Below are 19,065 nucleotides of genomic sequence, written 5' to 3' on the forward strand. Positions count from 1 at the left end.
TGTCATTATAAATGTAGTTATATTAATTATATTAATAATTGTTTATTTATATTATTATAATATTAATAATTGCCATTATTAATATTTGTACTTTAAAATATTTTATTTAGATTTTTTTTAAAATTTATTATTAATTTGAAAAATATATAAATCTAAAAAAATGAAAAACAAAATATAACAATATAAAAAAAATATTTAAATATTTACAAATATGTAATGAATAATTAATTATTTAATATTTTCCATTATTAATGCCGTTATGACAATAGTAATAATAATAATAATAATAATAGTAATAATAATAATAATAATAATAATAATAATAATAATAATAATAATAATAATAATAATAATAATAATGTTGTATATTCATAATTTTTTATTAATATTTTCCATTCATTTAAAAATAAAAATTAAAAATATGAAGTTAAAATAAATTAAAATCTAACAAAATGTAACAATATACTGGATGAAAATGATGAAAACATCTACTTTTTTTTTTAAATATTTTATATATGAATTGCCTACATTTCCAGTAATGAAAAAAGGGGCGTGGTCGAGCAGGTGTGCTCGAGCCACAGCAACTGCACATTTAACCGTCACATCGTCACCCGTCAGAGAAAAGTGACGTAAAAGACACACGCTGCTGCTTCTCCTGATGAATATTCATTGTCTTTGACAAAAATCTGCGGGGGGGGGGGGGGTCGCCTTTCTCGGCTGGGGGTGGGGGTGTTCTCATGGCAAATCCAGCAAAAGTGTTTTTTGCAGCTTTTCTTGCCGTGATGATGCGCTTCACAGTCTACGTGTTTACGTCTAACCCACGTCACGTGTGCGCCCTAACCGCACTGAAAGATAGCCCAGCGTCCAATCAGCTCCAAGCGTACATGGACCGCCCCTTTTGACCTCATCTGGATTGTGCTCCCGACAAATAGGAGAAGCAAATGAATCTTCAAAATGTGCAGTCGGTGCTGCTCCACGGTTTATGGCTCACGACCCCGCGGGCTTTTTGTCTCCATGACCCCCGCCCGCCCCCCGTACTTTTCTTTTAGCTTCTTTTCTGGTGTATGGTTGAGGTATATACAGTATGAGGGGTATAGAATGGTCACATGAAGGCATACCCTGCTGTCAGCACTCCCGTTTTTACCGGGAAACTCCCATATTTTGCTCGTTTCAATCGTTTCTCTTTAAAAAAAAAAAAAGTCACAAAGTTTCCGTTTGTATTCGCTCTGTTTGTATGAACTGTGGGACGTGGACGTGTCACATGCTGTTTTAGTGTCTTATTTCATGTCTTTTTCTGTTTCCATGTGCTCTTCTTTTTTGGAGATACGTCTTGTTTTTTCAGGAGGGACAAAACATTTGAATACAGCAAAATCAAAATCTAAAAATTTTGAAAACAAAATATATATATAAAATATTAAAATATAAAAATATATAAAAAATAGCAAAATATCAATAAAAATGTAATCTTATAATATTATAATCATAATGTAAATATGAAAATATAAAAAAGATATATTACATTTTCTTTAATTTAATACATCCTTAAAGCTTCCACTATTTTAACTTGAGTACAAAACAAAAACAGCAGCTCCTGGTATCTATTTTTTGGGGGTGAGCACGATTTAAAAAAAAAAAAGTGAAATATAAAAATAATAAAATATGTTAAATATAAAAAAAATGTCAATATAAAAACAAATAAATGTAAATATAAAAATAAAGACAAAATATAAAAATATATAAAATATGCAAATATAAATCTCTTAAATTTCCAGTGTTTTGACTTTCATTCCCAAATAAACCCCTGCTGTGCGGTACTGCAGGTGAGTGCAGGTGTGCGTGCTCGAGCCACAGCAACGTGCGAGGACAAGTGATGCGGCGTCTTTCAACGCACTCTTCACCGACACATTTTCATGCACACGCATCACAGAAAAGCGAAGTAAATATTTGAGCGCGGGTGCAAACAGGGATTGATTCCGCACACGCGGAGAAATTCCCCGCGCGAGCCTTTTTCACTGTCTGCCTGTGTGATTATTATTGTTTGCTATCGTTTTAACATTCGGGCTCGCGCTCCGGTAGAAAAATAGCAGGCCGGCAAACATAAATTGTGCATGAGCGCCGCAGCCGCGCCTGGCGCTGACATTTTTAATCAAGCAAAGCAAAGCTTTCTTTTCTTTTTTTCCAAGCTGCGGCGTCGTCAAATCATTTTAGGCTTTGCGAAGAGAATATTTCTTTTGTGTCCACGTGGGTTTTATTTGACTTAGTTTTAATAATAACACAACAAAACATACAAAACTAGCTTCCAAACATGTTGACATTGACCTTTACCAGATGAATGAATGAATGAATGAAGGAATGAATGAAGAGGAAAGTGAATTTGTACAAATAACAATCATTGGGATTTTATTCATCGTACAGTGAATGGTCAACAACATCACCTTATCTTATCTCCAACAAGCATCTCCACATCACAGACGCAACAATCACACAATTAGCCATTTGGCAGCTGTGTGTGTGTGTGTGTGTGTGTGCGCGTGTGTGCGTGTGTGTGTGTGTGTGTTTCCAGTTACAAGCTAGCACTGCAAGCCAACACACAAAACACAGCTCTAACACTTTCCCTCTGAATCGCTTTCTTCTTCTCCATGAGCGTTTATACACTGAGATTGAAAGTAACTCATCTTCTTAAAGGAAAAGTTCACTTTTTGGGGGGGGTCATCCACATCCTGTGTGTCCTAAAGATATAAAAACAGCTAAAAAGAGGCAGCTAAGAATGCACGTAACGGGACGCACCTATTCCGCCTGTAAAGCCTTCTGAAGCAACGCTCCTTTTACCGTATTTTCTGGACTACAAGTCTCTCTGGAGTGTGAGTGGCACCAGCCAAAAATGCACAATGAAGAAGTTGAAAACATATGTAAGTCGTACTGGGCTATAAGTCACATTTTGGGGGGGAAATGTCTTTGATAAAATCAGAGCCTAAGAACAGACATTTCATCTTGAAAGGCAGGTTATAATAATAACAATAACATGGCGAACAGGCTAAATAGGCGTCTGCTAACGTAACACTTATTCAGATTATAGTTATTCAGCCTAAACAACATCACAAGTTTATTTGCACTTGCAATCTGCACGCTAGGATCTTTCTCACTTGTCTTTATAAGCTGGTGTTTACCTTGTACATTTTCGGTGGTACGGGAGTGATAGGAGTAGCAGAAACTGGCACACAAGCCTACAGCGTCCGCTCGTGGCTGTCAGTGTGAAAAAAATATATATAAGTCGCTTCAGAGTACAAGTCTCAGGCCCAGCCAAACCATGAAAAAAGGTGTGACTTGTAGTCCGGAAAATACGGTACAGAATGCATACATATACGTACATATTGTTATAAACATTGTTACACCCAACAACTACCTTTCTGGCGCAGTGACACCTCGCCACGCCACAGCGGCGAGCTACTAGCCGGCTAGCGACTAGCTTCACCACACATGAGCTAAAGGTGACGCTACATAGTGGCGCTGCCGCCGCTGCTGCTGTGTTTTTGTTTTTGACACTAGGTGTAACGTTGGAGATGTTTTCATAGGCGCAATAGGTGTGTCACATGACGTGCATTCATTACCTGCCTCTTTTTACCCGTTTTTATATCTTTAGAATGCACAGAAAAGAGAAATACATGTGTTCACGTCCCACATAAGGATTGTGGGTGATGGGCGACATTCCCCCCAAAAGTGCACTTTTCCTTTAAAGCCCAATCATTCTGTATATAAAAGCGTTATTCCCCAAATATACACTTCATGAATCCTTTTTGAAGGTTTTCACACAGAATGAAGAATGGGGAAAAAAAAGAACTTCACAGTCCTGAGAGAGCTTTTTGGTCAAATGCGATGAACGTGACAATCATAATCTAAAACCTTCACCATTGTCTGGAGATGGTTTTTTTCAATACTGAAAGGTGATTTAAATTTGAAAAATGTGTACATGCATATCCTACATATTATTGTAGAATGATTTTTTGGAGAGGTCCCTAAACCCCCAAAAAGTCAACCATTCCAGTGCATGTCTGTATGTACGTTTATTGCTCCATCAGTGAGGTCCCATTTTGAATACAATCACCTGCAGACAATCACATTCATGTACAGAGATGTACGTGTTCATTAAATAGAAACAAATACATTAAAATCAATCAATCAATGAAATAAATACTGATTTGCCTTGAAAATGCTAGTCTTTACCACACAGTTCCTTCGCTCACCTCTGACGAGGGCTGCGACAGCTGGTTGGTGTATCCGTTATCGCCGAGGGTGACGGCGGTGAAAGGGGTGCCGGGCCCACACATCTCACTGGAGATGCTGTGCATTGAGCCCGGTCCGCTGGGCTCCGGACTGGGCGAGTTCATGGGATGGTGGACTACCGGGTCGGGGAAACACTGCACCTCTCCCGGACAGTGGTGCCCGGGGTGGCGGTGCTCGATGGCCCCCAGTGGGGTGCCAGCGGGGACGGCGGAGGGCACGAATCCCAAGTCTGCTGGTGTCTGAGCCTGGGATGACGGCGGGCCTTGGAAGTACTCGTAATTCCCGCCTTGGCCGTAGTATTCAGGAGGATAATCTGCAGCCATTCAAAAGGGGGGGGGGGGATTAGCATACATACCTGCACTTGAAAATGATGAGCGGCAAACAAGAGGAATTCTGGTCTTTCCACCAGGGTGACCCATTTCTGAGCCCATCAGAAAGGTACTGTTTGGCCACACCTGGCAGCCATTTTTTCTTGTTTCTAGAGCTGCTCTAATTGAACAGTTCATTTGGGGTTTTTAGGCTTGTTGTTTGCAGGCATGGCATGTAAAGCCAACATGTTATTTGTTTCCATGCAACCACACACACATTTTAGTCACAGCGGCCGTCCAAACTGCTATTTTTGTCATGAAATGATGTAATTAAAAATAATATTTGAATTATTATTATGTAGTTACATTATTATGTCAAGGAAAAGTCAGCTTTATTGTCACTCAGGACGATGCACTGATAAATATTACAGCTGCAACAATGAATCAATGACTCATCGACAGCTATTTTGCTATTATTATTATTCGATTCAGCGTTTTTTCCACGTAAAAATGTCAATCACCTCTGATTTCACATCCCTCCAATGTGAACATCTCTAACGGACTTGTTATTTGTCCTTCTTTTGTTTGTGTTTGAGGTCAAACAAGATATTCACACACATCAGCATTGACCCCCCCCCAGCCTCCTTGTTGTGGCTCCTTCCAGTCATGCCAAAAATCATAAAAAATGATTATGAATGTATTATGTTACTTTGAATGTTTTTGAATGTTTAAATGTCGATGGCCCCTTGCTTTGCCTGCAGGGATTGAGTATGCAATCCCCAAGGTAAGCTAACCATCAATACATCAAAAGAGAATAAAAAATCATCAACATCGGGCGCAGTCATGTGTGAAGAGCAACATCCTGTCATATCTTGTCATCTATGTTATTATATCTATCTTATCTTATCCTATATGTTATCATATCGACCGTGTGTTATCATATCATATATGGTATCGTATCATACATAGTATCATATCTACAGCATCTTATCTTATCCTATATGTTATTATATCCACAGTATGTTATCATATCATATATGTTATCATATCTACAGCATGTTATCATATCATATACAGTATCATATCATATATGTTATTATATCTACAGCATGTTATCATATCACATACAGTATCATATCCTATATGTTATCATATCTACCGTATGTTATAATAATGTTCATATATGGTATCGTATCATATATAGTATCATATCTACAGCATGTTATCTTATCATATACGGTATCATATCCTATATGTTATCATATCTCCAGCATGTTATCTTATCATATACGGTATCATATCCTCTATGTTATCATATCTCCAGCATGTTATCTTATCATATACGGTATCATATCCTCTATGTTATCATATCTCCAGCATGCTATCATATCATATACGGTATCATATCCTCTATGTTATCATATCTCCAGCATGTTATCTAATCTTATCCTACTGTACATGTTATCAGATGTTATGGGGAAATCAGAAACATTCCTACATTTATGTTTGCTTTTTCCAAACTGCCGAGCTGCAACTGTTTATTTCTTTCTTAATGATACGAAAGTGGGCTCGGATTGCCGTTAATGTGACACAAATGACCTGAGAAAGGCCTTGCAAAGTGCACTCCTGACTGTTCTGTTCTGATGCTCTAACATCTAAAACTGAAAAAGACTAAAACTCATGTTGCGTTTGCATCTCCAGACTGTTTTTATTTACTTTAAAAGGGGGCAAGGTGGCTGACCCCTGGTCCAGGGTACACCTATTAAGCTTCATATGAATGGGCTAAGAAAGGAATGGTTAGTTGCAGCCCTGGTAACTACGCAGTCTATTTCTACATTGTACCAGCATTCCAGCAATGTTTGCTCACCTCCATAGTAGGAGAAATGTCCAAGCTCTGGAGTGTCCATCCTCTCCCCCAAAGACCTCATCCTTCTGGGGCTGCGAAAGAACATGTGTCTCCTGGCACTCAGGGCACTCAGCTGCTTCATGCGCCTCTCTTTGGACCTCCGGTTTTGGAACCACACCTTTTTTGGGGGAACAAGATGAAATTAAAAGCACTGATAATAAAATTTAATCTACAATGGAAAACATTCTTGGCCCATTCAACTGGCGAAAGCAAATTCACCCGCTGCCTTAAAATTGCTATTCAACTCAGGCGCTGTCTTGGTTTTGGCGAACAAACTCACGTTTATAAAGTAGAAATCCTCAGCAGGACTTGAACCCGCGTATCCCACGTCGTAGAATTGACTGTTAAGCACTTAACAGCATAGCATGAGGACATAATAAAAACTGGGGACCAACAACCGGTCGCAGGGTGGAAAGGAAAAGAACAAAAAAGTCAACAACCAAATGTCCCTTTGACTCTTAATTAACATCTTAGGCCAATTCACAAGTTTTGTCCATCCGCAATGGAAAGTAGTCCCCTTTTGTTTTCGTTGGTAACTTACACATTGTAGCTAAATGGACGCTCCGTGATCAGCCCGAGGTTAACACGACACACAAACTTAAGTTCAACTTCAGAAAACGTACAAGCTTACGTTTCACACTCAAAACTTGTCATAGCTCTTCAAATTAACGCGAATGAGTAACGTGAAGTGGCTAAAGTGTAAGGTTATCCAAAGGTATGATGCGATGCTGGCTACCTAGCTTAGTCGGCAATGTTTTATCCTACGGCGTGGACGACCAGGGTTCCAATTCCAGCTTGACTTTTTTACTTTATAAACGAAATTTTGTTAGTCAAAATAAAGACAACACTTAACTTGACTTGAATTGCAATTTTAAGGCAGCGGGTGAACTTACATAAAGTTGAAAGGACTAAAAACGCTGTAGACGACACGGCAAGGATTTCTTACTGCTTTGCGCGCAAATGAAAAAAGGAGAAAATCGCAGCATTGCAGCAGCAAAAAAAGAATATTCCCAGTGCATCTATACCTGGATGACCCTCATGTTGAGACCGGTCTCCCGCGACAGCTGCTCCCTGATGTGTCTCGTGGGCTTCGGTGTGGCCGCAAAAGCCGCTTTCAGGGTCTCCAGCTGCTTGGCCTTGATGGTGGTCCGAGGGCCGCGTCTCTTCCCCACGGCGCCCTGCTCGTCGTTCTCGTTGGGGCACACGTCTTTATCCGACAAATGGCCCGGTTCCGAGTCCTTGCCGTCGTCCTGCTGCAGGTCCTGCGAGTCCGGAGACAAACTGGGCTCGCTGCATGTTGTCACTGGAAATAAGGAAAGAAAAGATTTCAGTGCATATTTAGGCCATGGGATCACATTATTATTATTATTATTATTATTATTATTATTATTATTATTATTATTATTATTATTATTAGAATTATTATAATTTGCTTGTAATTGATCTTGCACAAAACTGGATTTTCATACTACTACTACTAAAGGATGTAAAAAAAATGCTATTATTATTGTTATAAAAACAAACACATTGCCAGTGGATTCATTATGATTACTCGTTTATTATATAAAACATTCTAATCATATGAACGCCACAAATGACAGACACGAGCCTAATAATGTTCAATTAATTTTCCACTCTATTTAATTTAACAAAAATCATTATTTTGTGATTTATTTGGATTGTTTTTAATAAGATAAATAATAATAAAAAAAACTTCAGACATGAAGCCACAGCATTAAAAGTAAATATCAGAGCAACAAATATGCACCAAAGTAACCAAAACAAGAGTGCGCAAAGTGAGTTGTAGTAAAAGTCAACACACATAAAAAATAGAAAAATATGAATATCGGATAAAAAGGAGGTATTTCTTCGTTTGAACCTGAGAGGTGGATGGCGTCCTTGGCGTTGCTGCTGTTGTGGTAGTCCTCCTTGCAAACGAACTTGAATTCGTCCAGGATGTAAAGCTCCTCTCCGGTGGACAGCTGCTTGTTGCACATGACGCAAGTGAAGCAGTTGAGGTGGAACACTTTGCTCTTGGCTCTGCGGACAAGATCGCTGGGGAGAATCCCCTGGGAGCATCCTCCACACTTGGTCCCGAACCTCCTGTGCGGGCGACAAGACAGCGCGGATGTTGCAAATGTGAGGCGTGCTGCACGTGCACTGTGCACAAAAAGAATGAAGGGCTAAATGGCGTATGTGGACAAACGCACTGGAACTGGAATGATTAGAAAAGGCTTGGAATTGAGCTGTTTTTTTATCATCATAATAACAGAAATACCAAACAATGATGTTACGATATTATTAAATACAAATTCAATGATTGTAATTGCACAATATTGATACGCATTACTGTTTATCTATTTTTGCATTGCATTTTAGGTATTTTCTTTTTGATTTGACATTTTTATTCTTGTTTTATTCTTACTGTACTGTAAAAGTGGCTACAAGTATCTAACAGTAGTAATAGTGATAATATTGCTTTATATACGATATGATCGTTAATAATAAGAAGAATGTAAGTAAAAAAAGAAAAGAAAAAGAGAAGTAAGATAAATAAAATACAATAAAAATGATTACGATGCAAGCAACTTCCCCCCAGCTTCTTTGCAAATGTTGGTTTGGTTGCGCTGAAGTGAGTGTTGCATACTTGCCTAAAGAAGTCATTCTTGCAGTAGAGTCTTCCTTCCCGGGAAAAGCACTTTTCTGTCAACGTGCATTTGCAGTCGCAGCATTGCACGCACTGAATGTGCCAAGGTCGGTCCAGAACTTTCAGCAAGAACCGGTCTAGAATTGGCTTTTCGCAATTTGCACACTGAATCATCGCGTGGATTTAATTCCAACACACACACACACACACGCACACACACACACACACACACACACACACACACACACACACACGGGCAGTGTTTGACGTTTATTCCAGTCTCCTCGTCACCTCGGCGTTCTCATCCAGGGATTGCCTTTGCATCCAAGTCAAGGTGAATATTTATCCAAGAAGAAAACCAAGCAATCCACACACGAGCAGCAGCTCCAAACAACAGGTCATTCGTGCAGCAGCATCATCAGCAGGAAAGCCCTAAAAGACCTGGCGGGCCCATCAAGGTGCTCCCATGCGGAGGTACGGAAAGCTTGCACCCACGTGGCGTGTCAGAATATCCCGGATGGCGTCTGGAAAAGGTGAAAAACAACAACAGGATGCCGTCGGTGTGCTCAACCTCGTCATTCGTGTCCCATTTCGCCAGTGTGGTCATGTCACCCACGGACGGGCGCGCTAATCAGCGCACTACTTAGGCTGCAGCCAATCACCTGCCGAGAAACCAGGGACGTCACATGGCGGACGACCAATGCGCGCGCGTTTACAATTTCAGTGTCAGGAAAAAGGAAAACACCACGTGCATAAAATTAAATGACCTCCAATCAAAATACAAATCACATTATATACACCCGTATCATATTACACACACACACACACGCACACACACACACACACACACACACACACACATATATATATATATATATATATATATATATACACAGTATATACACATACACATACAATCATATTATATACATAAATACACAATCACAACCACTTTATTGACATAAATACACAATCAATCATATATATATATATATATATATATATATATTTACAATCATATTATATAGTAGATACATATACAATCATATTATATATACAATCATATTATATAGTAGATAAATATACAATCATATTATATAGTAGATACATATACAATCATATTATATATACAATCATATTATATAGTAGATAAATATACAATCATATTATATAGTAGATACATATACAATCATATTATATAGTAGATAAATATACAATCATATTATATATACAATCATATTATATATACAATCATATTATATAGTAGATACATATACAATCATATTATTTATACAATCATTTCACGCAGGGGTTGTCCAAAGGTTTTCCACCGTGGGACACATACTGAAAGAAATCAAAGGATGCGGGGACCACAATTTTATAAAAGGCTTAAAAAAACAAATAATTTACATAAATGTAAAGACAAAGCTTTGTGTTATTAATTATTAGTACACACACGGCAGCTTTTCTTTGGCTCTATCTTCCCCATTTTAACTTTATTTCCACAATGGGCCAATAATAAACCACCCCATGGCCCCCCCGGTCCGCACTTCATGTTATGAACATAGAAGTGTTTTACAAAGTGACAGACACAGCAAATATCAAAACGATGTGGTTCACATCAAACCTAAACAAAGTGTTGAACAAGGGTACATTTTTACAAAATATATATTTTTATGGAAATAACAATGCGGTATGAAACAATGTTTACTGCCAAAATAAAAAATAAAATAAATACATCAACAACAAGGGTACATTTAAAAAATATATTGAAACTCAACAATACTGTATGAAACAATGCTTAATGCAAAAAAAAAAACAAATCCTACCCCTCCCTCAAAAATGAATAAAATATAAAAATAATACACATGTTAAAAATGCACCACCAACAACAACAAGTGGACATTTTTGATTTTGTCACATTTGAAACTCGGTGGCAACTTATTAGGAAATGAAGAACGACTACACATCATTTGTGTGGTTTGGACGTGTGAGTATCTTCAACAATCTTTAGTCTTTTATTTTGAGACAGATTTGGCAGAGAGCGTGAGCATCGGAAGCAGCACAGTGCTTTCCACACACGTTCATGATGTTCCTTCTACTAGTCTTTCAAAGGCTAACACTAACACTAGCAATACTAACACATGCAGTATATCCACAGACGCTTTCAATGGCAAATGACATGAAAAAGTGTACCCAATAGAGTAGACATATTAAGAGAAAATAAGACTTAGAAAACCTGTTTGCCACCTTCTAAATATGCTTTTTACCATTAGAGCCCTCTAGACATAAAATAACACCCCTATAGTCACCTTTACACTCCTATTACCCAATATAGTAGAAACACAAAGAAAAAAAAGACATATAGGACATAATATAGACTCACACACGTTAGCATTGGTAGAATTTTTTGTTGAAACTTCCTGTTTCTGTACTTTGTGCAGTGACTATTGTCTCACCAATGTAACATTACCGACCCATAGTGATATCATCATGTCTTTGAATGCATCTACTGAATGCCTTATATTTGTATTTCACTTCATGTAGACATTTTGATGCTGGTAAATGCTTCACTTAATCTAAACATGCATACAAGTTGGTTAAATATGCATATTGTTTGACCAATCACAGCCTGCGTTCAACCACAAAGTTACTATATTTTGTGACGTGGTGACAGATTAGTGTATTGTTTTTGCTGTATTTATTTTTCTGTGCTCTTTGAGCACCCTGGACAGCGCTGAAGTGGCGCTCGATTCCAATGAGCTGACACGAATGTTCCCGCCGCTAGCAGGGACGTTGTGATTCTACAGAAATTCCCTCACGGTTTTGGTGAATTTCCAGCTGCTTGTGATGGGCTGGACTCCAAGTAGTGCAGTAATGATTAGCGACGAGTGCTAACTCCTACACGTCCGATACACCGCCCGTCTATACAATAAACCTGCAGGCTTAAAAGTCCTTGGACTGTTTGTGCCACTGAAAAGACTAAAATGGGTGCTCTCTGCATAGGTGACAAGCACATGAGCAGAACGGGAAGCAATTATCATGGTGGCGCTCCAAGTGTCTCCCTGTGGGTTTGTCTTCCTCTGTAGGAGGTGTTGATGAGCCACCTTGCCCAGTGCATTGCCAACCACCACCCCACCCTCCAGTATCTCTCCAGCACACAGGGGGTCTCTCTCAAGCACTGGAATCTGGCAGGATGCACACAGTTTGTTTTGGAATGGGGGGGAAAGGGGGCATGTCATTAGTGTTTGTTAATTGCTGCTAATTGGCCTTAACATCATGAAGAGCCCCCCCACCCCCGCCACTGGGACCATTCATTGGAATAAATAGTAGAAAAAGCAAATTGGTGCAAACGGAAACGCTACAGACGCATTTAAGCGACTTAACTTGCAAAAAGCAATAGGATTCTTTACATTACCAGTCAAAAGTGTGGGGACAATTGCTCATTCAATAACATGACAAAGCGTCTCCAAACCTTGTAAGTGTCCAACAAAAGGGCAGAGCAAGGAGGAAAAGTTCACACTTTGTCACCTATAAACAAACAAACAAAAACATTCACATGGACGCTGTTTTTTTGTTTCTTAACGACGCGCTCAAAAGTTTGGAGACACTTTCTGATGTTATTGAATGAAAAAGTGTCTGTCTTTTGACTGCTAGCGTACATGAAGCATCACACAGGAAGTGAACAAACATACCATAGCCTGTGCTTATGAGAGGGGTGCCCAAACTTTTTCCAAGCGAGGGATGCATGCTGAAGGTTGATATTTGACATTTTGTAAAGCAAGCCATGTTACTGTTTATATATTATATAATATTTATATATTTCAAGAAGACACAGCCTCCAAGCCATTTTTTAACAACTATAAGATATATTTTCCCTCATAATAATTCGACTTTATTGTTGTAAAATGATTACTTCCCCTTACGTTGCTTTCTATTAATTTTTTTATAACAAATTTTTCAACTATATTATTGTGAATCTTTTTTCATATTTCATAATATTTTTCATAACTTTTTCATAATAATTTTGTGTCCCAAAATATTTTTTTATTTCATTCTCAGAATACAACATTGAAAACAATTCTTTTTTCTTTAATATTTAAACTTTATGCTTCTATAATATATATTTTTCCTCATAATATTCAGACTTTATTGTTGTAAAATAACGTTTTTTTTTTCACTTACATCACTCATTTTTCTACTGAACAATTTTTCTTTCCTTTTTTATTTCAGCTAAAACTGTAAAGCAGCTTCAGGCCACAAATGGCCCCTGGGCTGCACTTTGGACGCCCCGGATTTATGGGAAAAGAAAATATCACCTTTACGCTTGATTCTCACAGTTGCAGCGCCCAAAGCCTTCGACATCTCCTGAATTTGAATTTGAGGCAGGAATGTGACAGCCTGACATTTGCAGCGTAATATTCAGCATAAAAAAAACAGAGCATTTAGGAAAACATTCTTCTATTATTATTAGCCATTTCACAGTAGCAGCCATCATTATGGTCGGATGGAAATGTAAAAGGTCGACTTTAAAGGTCAGGAAATGTACATTCTGCCTGAAATGTAGGTCCTCGGGACAGGGAACGCTCTCAGAGGTGGAATCCATACTCGTGATTGTTTGGAATGTACAGGAACACCACCCCAGTGCCAAGCGCAAGCTGCATGTCGGAGTTTGGGCTGGAAGAACTGGCAGAGAAACCTGACCCGAAAGACCATCAAACAACTTCACACCAAGAACTCCAAGAGCGCCACACACACACATGCCGATGAAAGCAGCTTTCAAGGAAAAGTGCACTTTGTTTTTTGGAATTTTGCCCATGTGTGTGTTCTAAAGATATAAAAACAGCTAAAAAGAGGCAGCTGAAAATGCACGTAATGGGACGCCCCTCCAAAAAACGCCAACAATGTGACGTGCACATGGACCAAACTACAACGTTATTATTATTGTTATTCACATTGTTAAGCCCAAGAATTACATTACTGGAGTAGTGACAACGCCTCAGGCCACTAGCCAAAGCTAACGCTACATATCGGAGCTGTGTTTTTGTTTCTGACGCTAGGTGTAGCGTTCCTTTCTATGTTGCTATGTGAAATCAATGCACCCAGGAAGGAAGTTCCCAAAATACTACAAGTATGACATGTTATCATGAATGTACCTGTTACTACACGCTCACAGCATGGATGGAAAACCACTAAACCTTCTTGGGGCTTTTTGGACGTGTTTTCATAGGCGGGATAGGTGCGTCCCATTCATTAGCTGCCTCTTTTTACCTGTTTTTATATCTTTAGAAGGTACAGAAAAGAGAAAGACGTGTTTTCATGTCCCACTTAAGGATTGTGGATGATGGGCAACATTCCAAAAGAAGTACACTTTTCCTTTAAAGACATGCGGGCATGGATGTGGACGGGCTTTAGGAAGAGCGAGACAGAGGGAACCCCGTCCCGTATGAGAGTGATGTGCCTGAGGGGCCGTTCACTGAGAGGGCCCGAGGGACGGCGTGCCCTCAGCCCCCCTGGTGATGATGGTGATTGATGCAGGCACAATTCAGACACCCCAGACGCTACAGCAAATTAAAAGGCTATTTTGTAAAGTTATAAAGGAGCAGAATGGCAGGGCGGGGCAGGAGGGAGGGGGTGGCCGCTTCCCTGCTCTGTCACACCATCAGCTTCTGTTTAGCTTGCTCGGTGTCATGAGTCCCTCAGGGATGCTGTCATGCTGCGTACGCCGATGCTGCTTGTGCACAGATGGGCGTTTGAGTGTGCATGAAAGCATCCGCGTGTTAGCCGGGCTTCCTTCCTTCTATTTGGGGGTCGCGGTGAAAGTCAACGAACTACATATTGTCCAAACATCAGTGCAGTTGGTGAAAACGTACTCACTCAGCACTTTATCACTGCAACGCTGTGTAAAGATAGCACGGACATCACCGAGGTTGAACAGCTAAGCCCACGGCGGTCCTCCATTCATCGCCTTCCGTGGAGATTACCAACTTCACTTTGGCCCGTAAACATGAGACTCGCTGGGGAAGTGGTTCCACCGCTTGGACGTCATTACGTCTCCCGAGCAGCAGCGCGCCAAAGAAAAGGAAAGCCGTCGCCATGGAAGTGAAAATGAACATTAGCTCAGAGAGAGAAAAGACACGCCCACCAATATCAGTCATGGCCATCATAAAGCATAAAGATGATCGAGTGCTAACGAATCCTGGGGGGGAAGGGGGTCATGGGTCCGGTGCACTGTTACAGAGAGAAGACTAGCCTGGGACAATATTTGAAGAAAGCCTTGCGAGACAACCATAGGCTTAAAAGTAATTTCATTCTTGTATTTCATCTTTTTATTACTGTAGTCTTTCATGTCTTGTGTGTACAGTAACCCCCCCCCTTATCGTGGTTAATTAGTGCCAGACCAGAACACATCATGATAAGTGAATTTCCACAAACGAGGATTCCTTATTTATAAATGGAATATTTTGGTAGTTAAAGCATAGAAAACCTGTTTACCACCTTTAAATACGCTTTTCAACATGATTAGAGCCCTCTAGACATGAAATAACACCCCTATAGTCACATTTACACTCCTATTATCCAGTATAGTAGACATAATAAGAGAAATACGACATATAAGACATAAATATGACTCGTCTTGCTGTAAATGTGTTCCGGTGCTAGGGGAGCTTAATGGGGGCGGACAGGAAGTGGCGTCGGGGATTCAAAGTTGAGTTTTGGCTTGGCGTGGGTTACGGCTGTGACTGTGTTAGAGATTATTGTGTCTGTCGTGAGATCATTGAAAGCTGCAATAAAAGCCTGTTGTTGTTCCTCCCATCAAGTCTGGTGCTTGTGTATCCCAGCCAACATGTCAGTAACGTTACTGACACCTAGTGACCAGTGCACGATAATTATTATTATTAAAAATAGCTCTGATAAACGATCATTTTAAAAAATGTTCCAATGAGGCAGGATTACCTTAGCTTAGCAAATCAAGCACTCCTTTTTTCACCTGCCTGTGACGTTCACGGCCTGTCGTAACAAAGTTTTCAACATTTTGTGTGCGAGATGTACCAAATTCTCCGCGATGTGAGGAAGAAAACCCCATCGAGCACACAAAAAACCTTATCAGCCGCCTGCAGCATTGGAAAAGAGTGAAAGGTTTGCCAGAGACCTCCGTGGCGTCACGGCGGCTGCTCAGCGCATGTACCCGAATACAGTGCACCGAATACAGTGCAAATCGAAATGAAAAAAGCAGCTCGGTTATCGGTAGCACAAACGTATCAGTTTGAAAAAAAAGATATGGTGCATCGCTACTATTTATCCAAATATGCAACAAAATATGGAAATTGGTTGTAAAGTTGTTCCAGCATCCTGTTAGCTACCAAACAAAACAGCAGCGCTTGCAGTTGTCCTTGACGGAAGGTGAAGTAAGACAACACTCGGCATTAGTTATACGCTGTTAGCTTTGGGACTTTGTCTCTATGCAAATATTGTGTCTACAGGGAAGGCATCAGCATGTCCTCCCTCTAGTGTGTATTAGGTCCTTATCTACATGATTTACAAATCATTTATCCTCAATTTGAATTTAATTGACCTGGCTGACCTGAGGATGCACCCGTTGCTGGAGGTGCGCCCCGCCTGCAAGCGGCGTGCGTGGGGAGAGGAGATACGAGGCCAGACCGTGTGAGGCCACGGCAGAGCAGCCCGCAGGGTGGACAAGTCACACGGCTCGGGTCAAACCCGTGTCAAGTGGGGAGAGAGGCCAGCTGAGCTGCCGCGGCGCACACATTGTGCTCATCAATGCAGCTGCCGTCAGTTATCGGGGGCGCAGGGAGAAGAGGGGGGTCCACTTGGCCCGAGGGAGGTGGGGCTCAGGAGTGTGTTCGTGTTTGGGGGAGGATTGTTGGACCCTGGAGACATATGGTCCTCCTAGCAGGAAAAATAGCCTTTTCCTTCCAACACACGAGTAGCGCCTCACGTGCAGGTCACCTGCCTCACAACGTTAACACAGCAAAGAAACGCAAGCAGACAAATGTGAGGGATGGCTTTGGATTGACTGTAGAGGCACGAAACGTTGCCACAGGAGTTGTTGTTCTTTTCACACGCGGTCCGTTTGGCGAGCCAGTATAGGCCCGCCCAGACTGGCCCGCTGCAGTGGCGAGTGAATGAGCTGCATGCTGTGTGTGAAAGCTGAGAGGCATTTACTCCTCTTCTTCTTATTCTGAATCATGAGCAACCGATTCAAAGCAATCCACGTCAAAGCTGGCTATCTATCAGCACTTTGTAAAAAACTCCAATTTTAGATTTTACAGTTTTCCCACTGAAAATATTCTCCAGGGTGACATTGACCAGGAGATAGAGTGGTTGTTTCCCAAGGTGATGGGTGCTGGTTCAGCTTATTTCAACATTCAGCCAGCGTTTTCATTTTCCAGCATTTCAAATTCCACTGTTTTTGGTCCACTAAATAGAATGGACACATTAAATGGCGCCACTGACTGGTGAAAAAGCACACTGCATTTTCCATTACTGGCACATTTCACTTATTCTACATGGTGCCATGGTTTAGGTGGTAGATTGGTCTGCGAAGGCAATGGTTGCTGGTTCGATTCCCAGTCCTGGTGTAATCCTTCAACATATGCACACATTTTAAGCAAGCGCTCTTCATTCATACACTCCCAGCATTTCAAATTGCCCCCTTTTTATCTGATAACTACTCCCAAATTTCTCAAACAAAGGTTGCTGGTTCAATCCTGAGTCCTGGTGTAAGGCTTCAACATATTTACACATTTCACTCTCCATTCAACATTTCTACTTGTGCCATTTGTATCCACTAATTACCCCCACCTTTCTGAGTGTTAGATGCAGCTCCGTTAGCTGTTTTCCAGTTTCCGGGTATTAGTCTGCTTTTCTTGTGCGTTTCCACCTCCCATGGCGAGTTTCCATGTTTGCCTTGGCTGTGCCTCCGAGCCTTTGTTATTTTGCTACTTTGCCTTTTTGTGCACCGTCCCACTGCAAATTTGAGCTGAAGGTGACAATATTCTAAGGAGTGGTCATACTTGTGCCTCTTAGTGCTGAGCACTTGGAAATACAAGTGGTGTGTAGTATTGTGGTCACTAGGTGGCAGTAATGACCCAAAACAGTGAGACATTAGCTTACATGACATTACCTTAACACTGCATGAAGTCATGAAGGCAGCCATGGCATGTCCCACATCATAGAGGGAAAAAAAGCTCTCCTCCCATCCCATGTAGAAGTGGTACATGTTTGGCTTCTTAAGTTTAGAAAAAAACTAATTTAAGGCTAACTGGTTAGCTTGCTAGCTAGCAGCCGCCCCAAGTCCCTGCCGTTTCAATGTGTTGTAAACAATGAATAATAGGAGTGTAACGGTTGCTGTAGGGGTGTTATTTCATGTCTACAGGGCTCCAATAATTATTTGACAGTCCTAATCAGGTTTTCTGTGAAAATATTCCATTTGTCAACATTGAATCCTATATTGCAGAAATGCATTTAAAGCAGTTGGGTCTGGAACCAGCAAACAAGGGATGACTGGATACAGTTTTGAATGTGATAATGAAGTAGGAAATAAAGGCACATTATTATTGGTAAATGTGGAGGGTCTATTAGATGCCCATAATGTTATTATCGGTAAATCAGGAGGGTCTATTAGATGCCCATAATGTTATTACTGGTAAATCAGGAGGGTCTATTAGATGCAAATAATGTTATTACTGGTAAATCAGGAGGGTCTATTAGATGCCCATAATGTTATTATTGGTAAATGTGGAGGGTCTATCAGATGCCCATAATGTTATTATTGGTAAATGTGGAGGGTCTATTAGATGCCCATAATGTTATGATTGGTAAATCAGGAGGGTCTATTAGATGCCCATAATGTTATTATTGGTAAATGTGGAGGGTCTATTAGATGCCCATAATGTTAT

General features: G+C 40.3%; 1 protein-coding gene across 2 annotated transcripts in view; it reads right to left on the reverse strand.

Annotated features, from left to right (window-relative positions):
• Positions 1-2,052: 2,052 nt before the first annotated feature.
• LOC129169095 (LIM/homeobox protein Lhx1-like) overlaps positions 2,053-19,065 on the reverse strand; it is a 32,980-nt gene continuing 15,967 nt past the window's right edge. Inside the window, exons 1-5 of one of the 2 annotated variants that reach the window (XM_054755131.1) lie at positions 9,147-9,725; positions 8,375-8,598; positions 7,521-7,798; positions 6,457-6,613; positions 2,053-4,594 (exon numbers count right to left, since the gene is read on the reverse strand). In XM_054755131.1, coding sequence (XP_054611106.1) covers positions 4,218-4,594; positions 6,457-6,613; positions 7,521-7,798; positions 8,375-8,598; positions 9,147-9,316 — 1,206 coding nt within the window. In that variant the 5' untranslated portion in view covers positions 9,317-9,725 and the 3' untranslated portion in view covers positions 2,053-4,217. Of the gene's footprint in view, positions 4,595-6,456; positions 6,614-7,520; positions 7,799-8,374; positions 8,599-9,146; positions 9,726-19,065 lie in introns of those variants that run through there. The other variant, XM_054755132.1, reaches the window with a different exon arrangement.

Source organism: Dunckerocampus dactyliophorus, chromosome 16, assembly GCF_027744805.1.
Source record: "Dunckerocampus dactyliophorus isolate RoL2022-P2 chromosome 16, RoL_Ddac_1.1, whole genome shotgun sequence".
In the NCBI taxonomy this organism is placed as follows: domain Eukaryota; kingdom Metazoa; phylum Chordata; class Actinopteri; order Syngnathiformes; family Syngnathidae; genus Dunckerocampus; species Dunckerocampus dactyliophorus.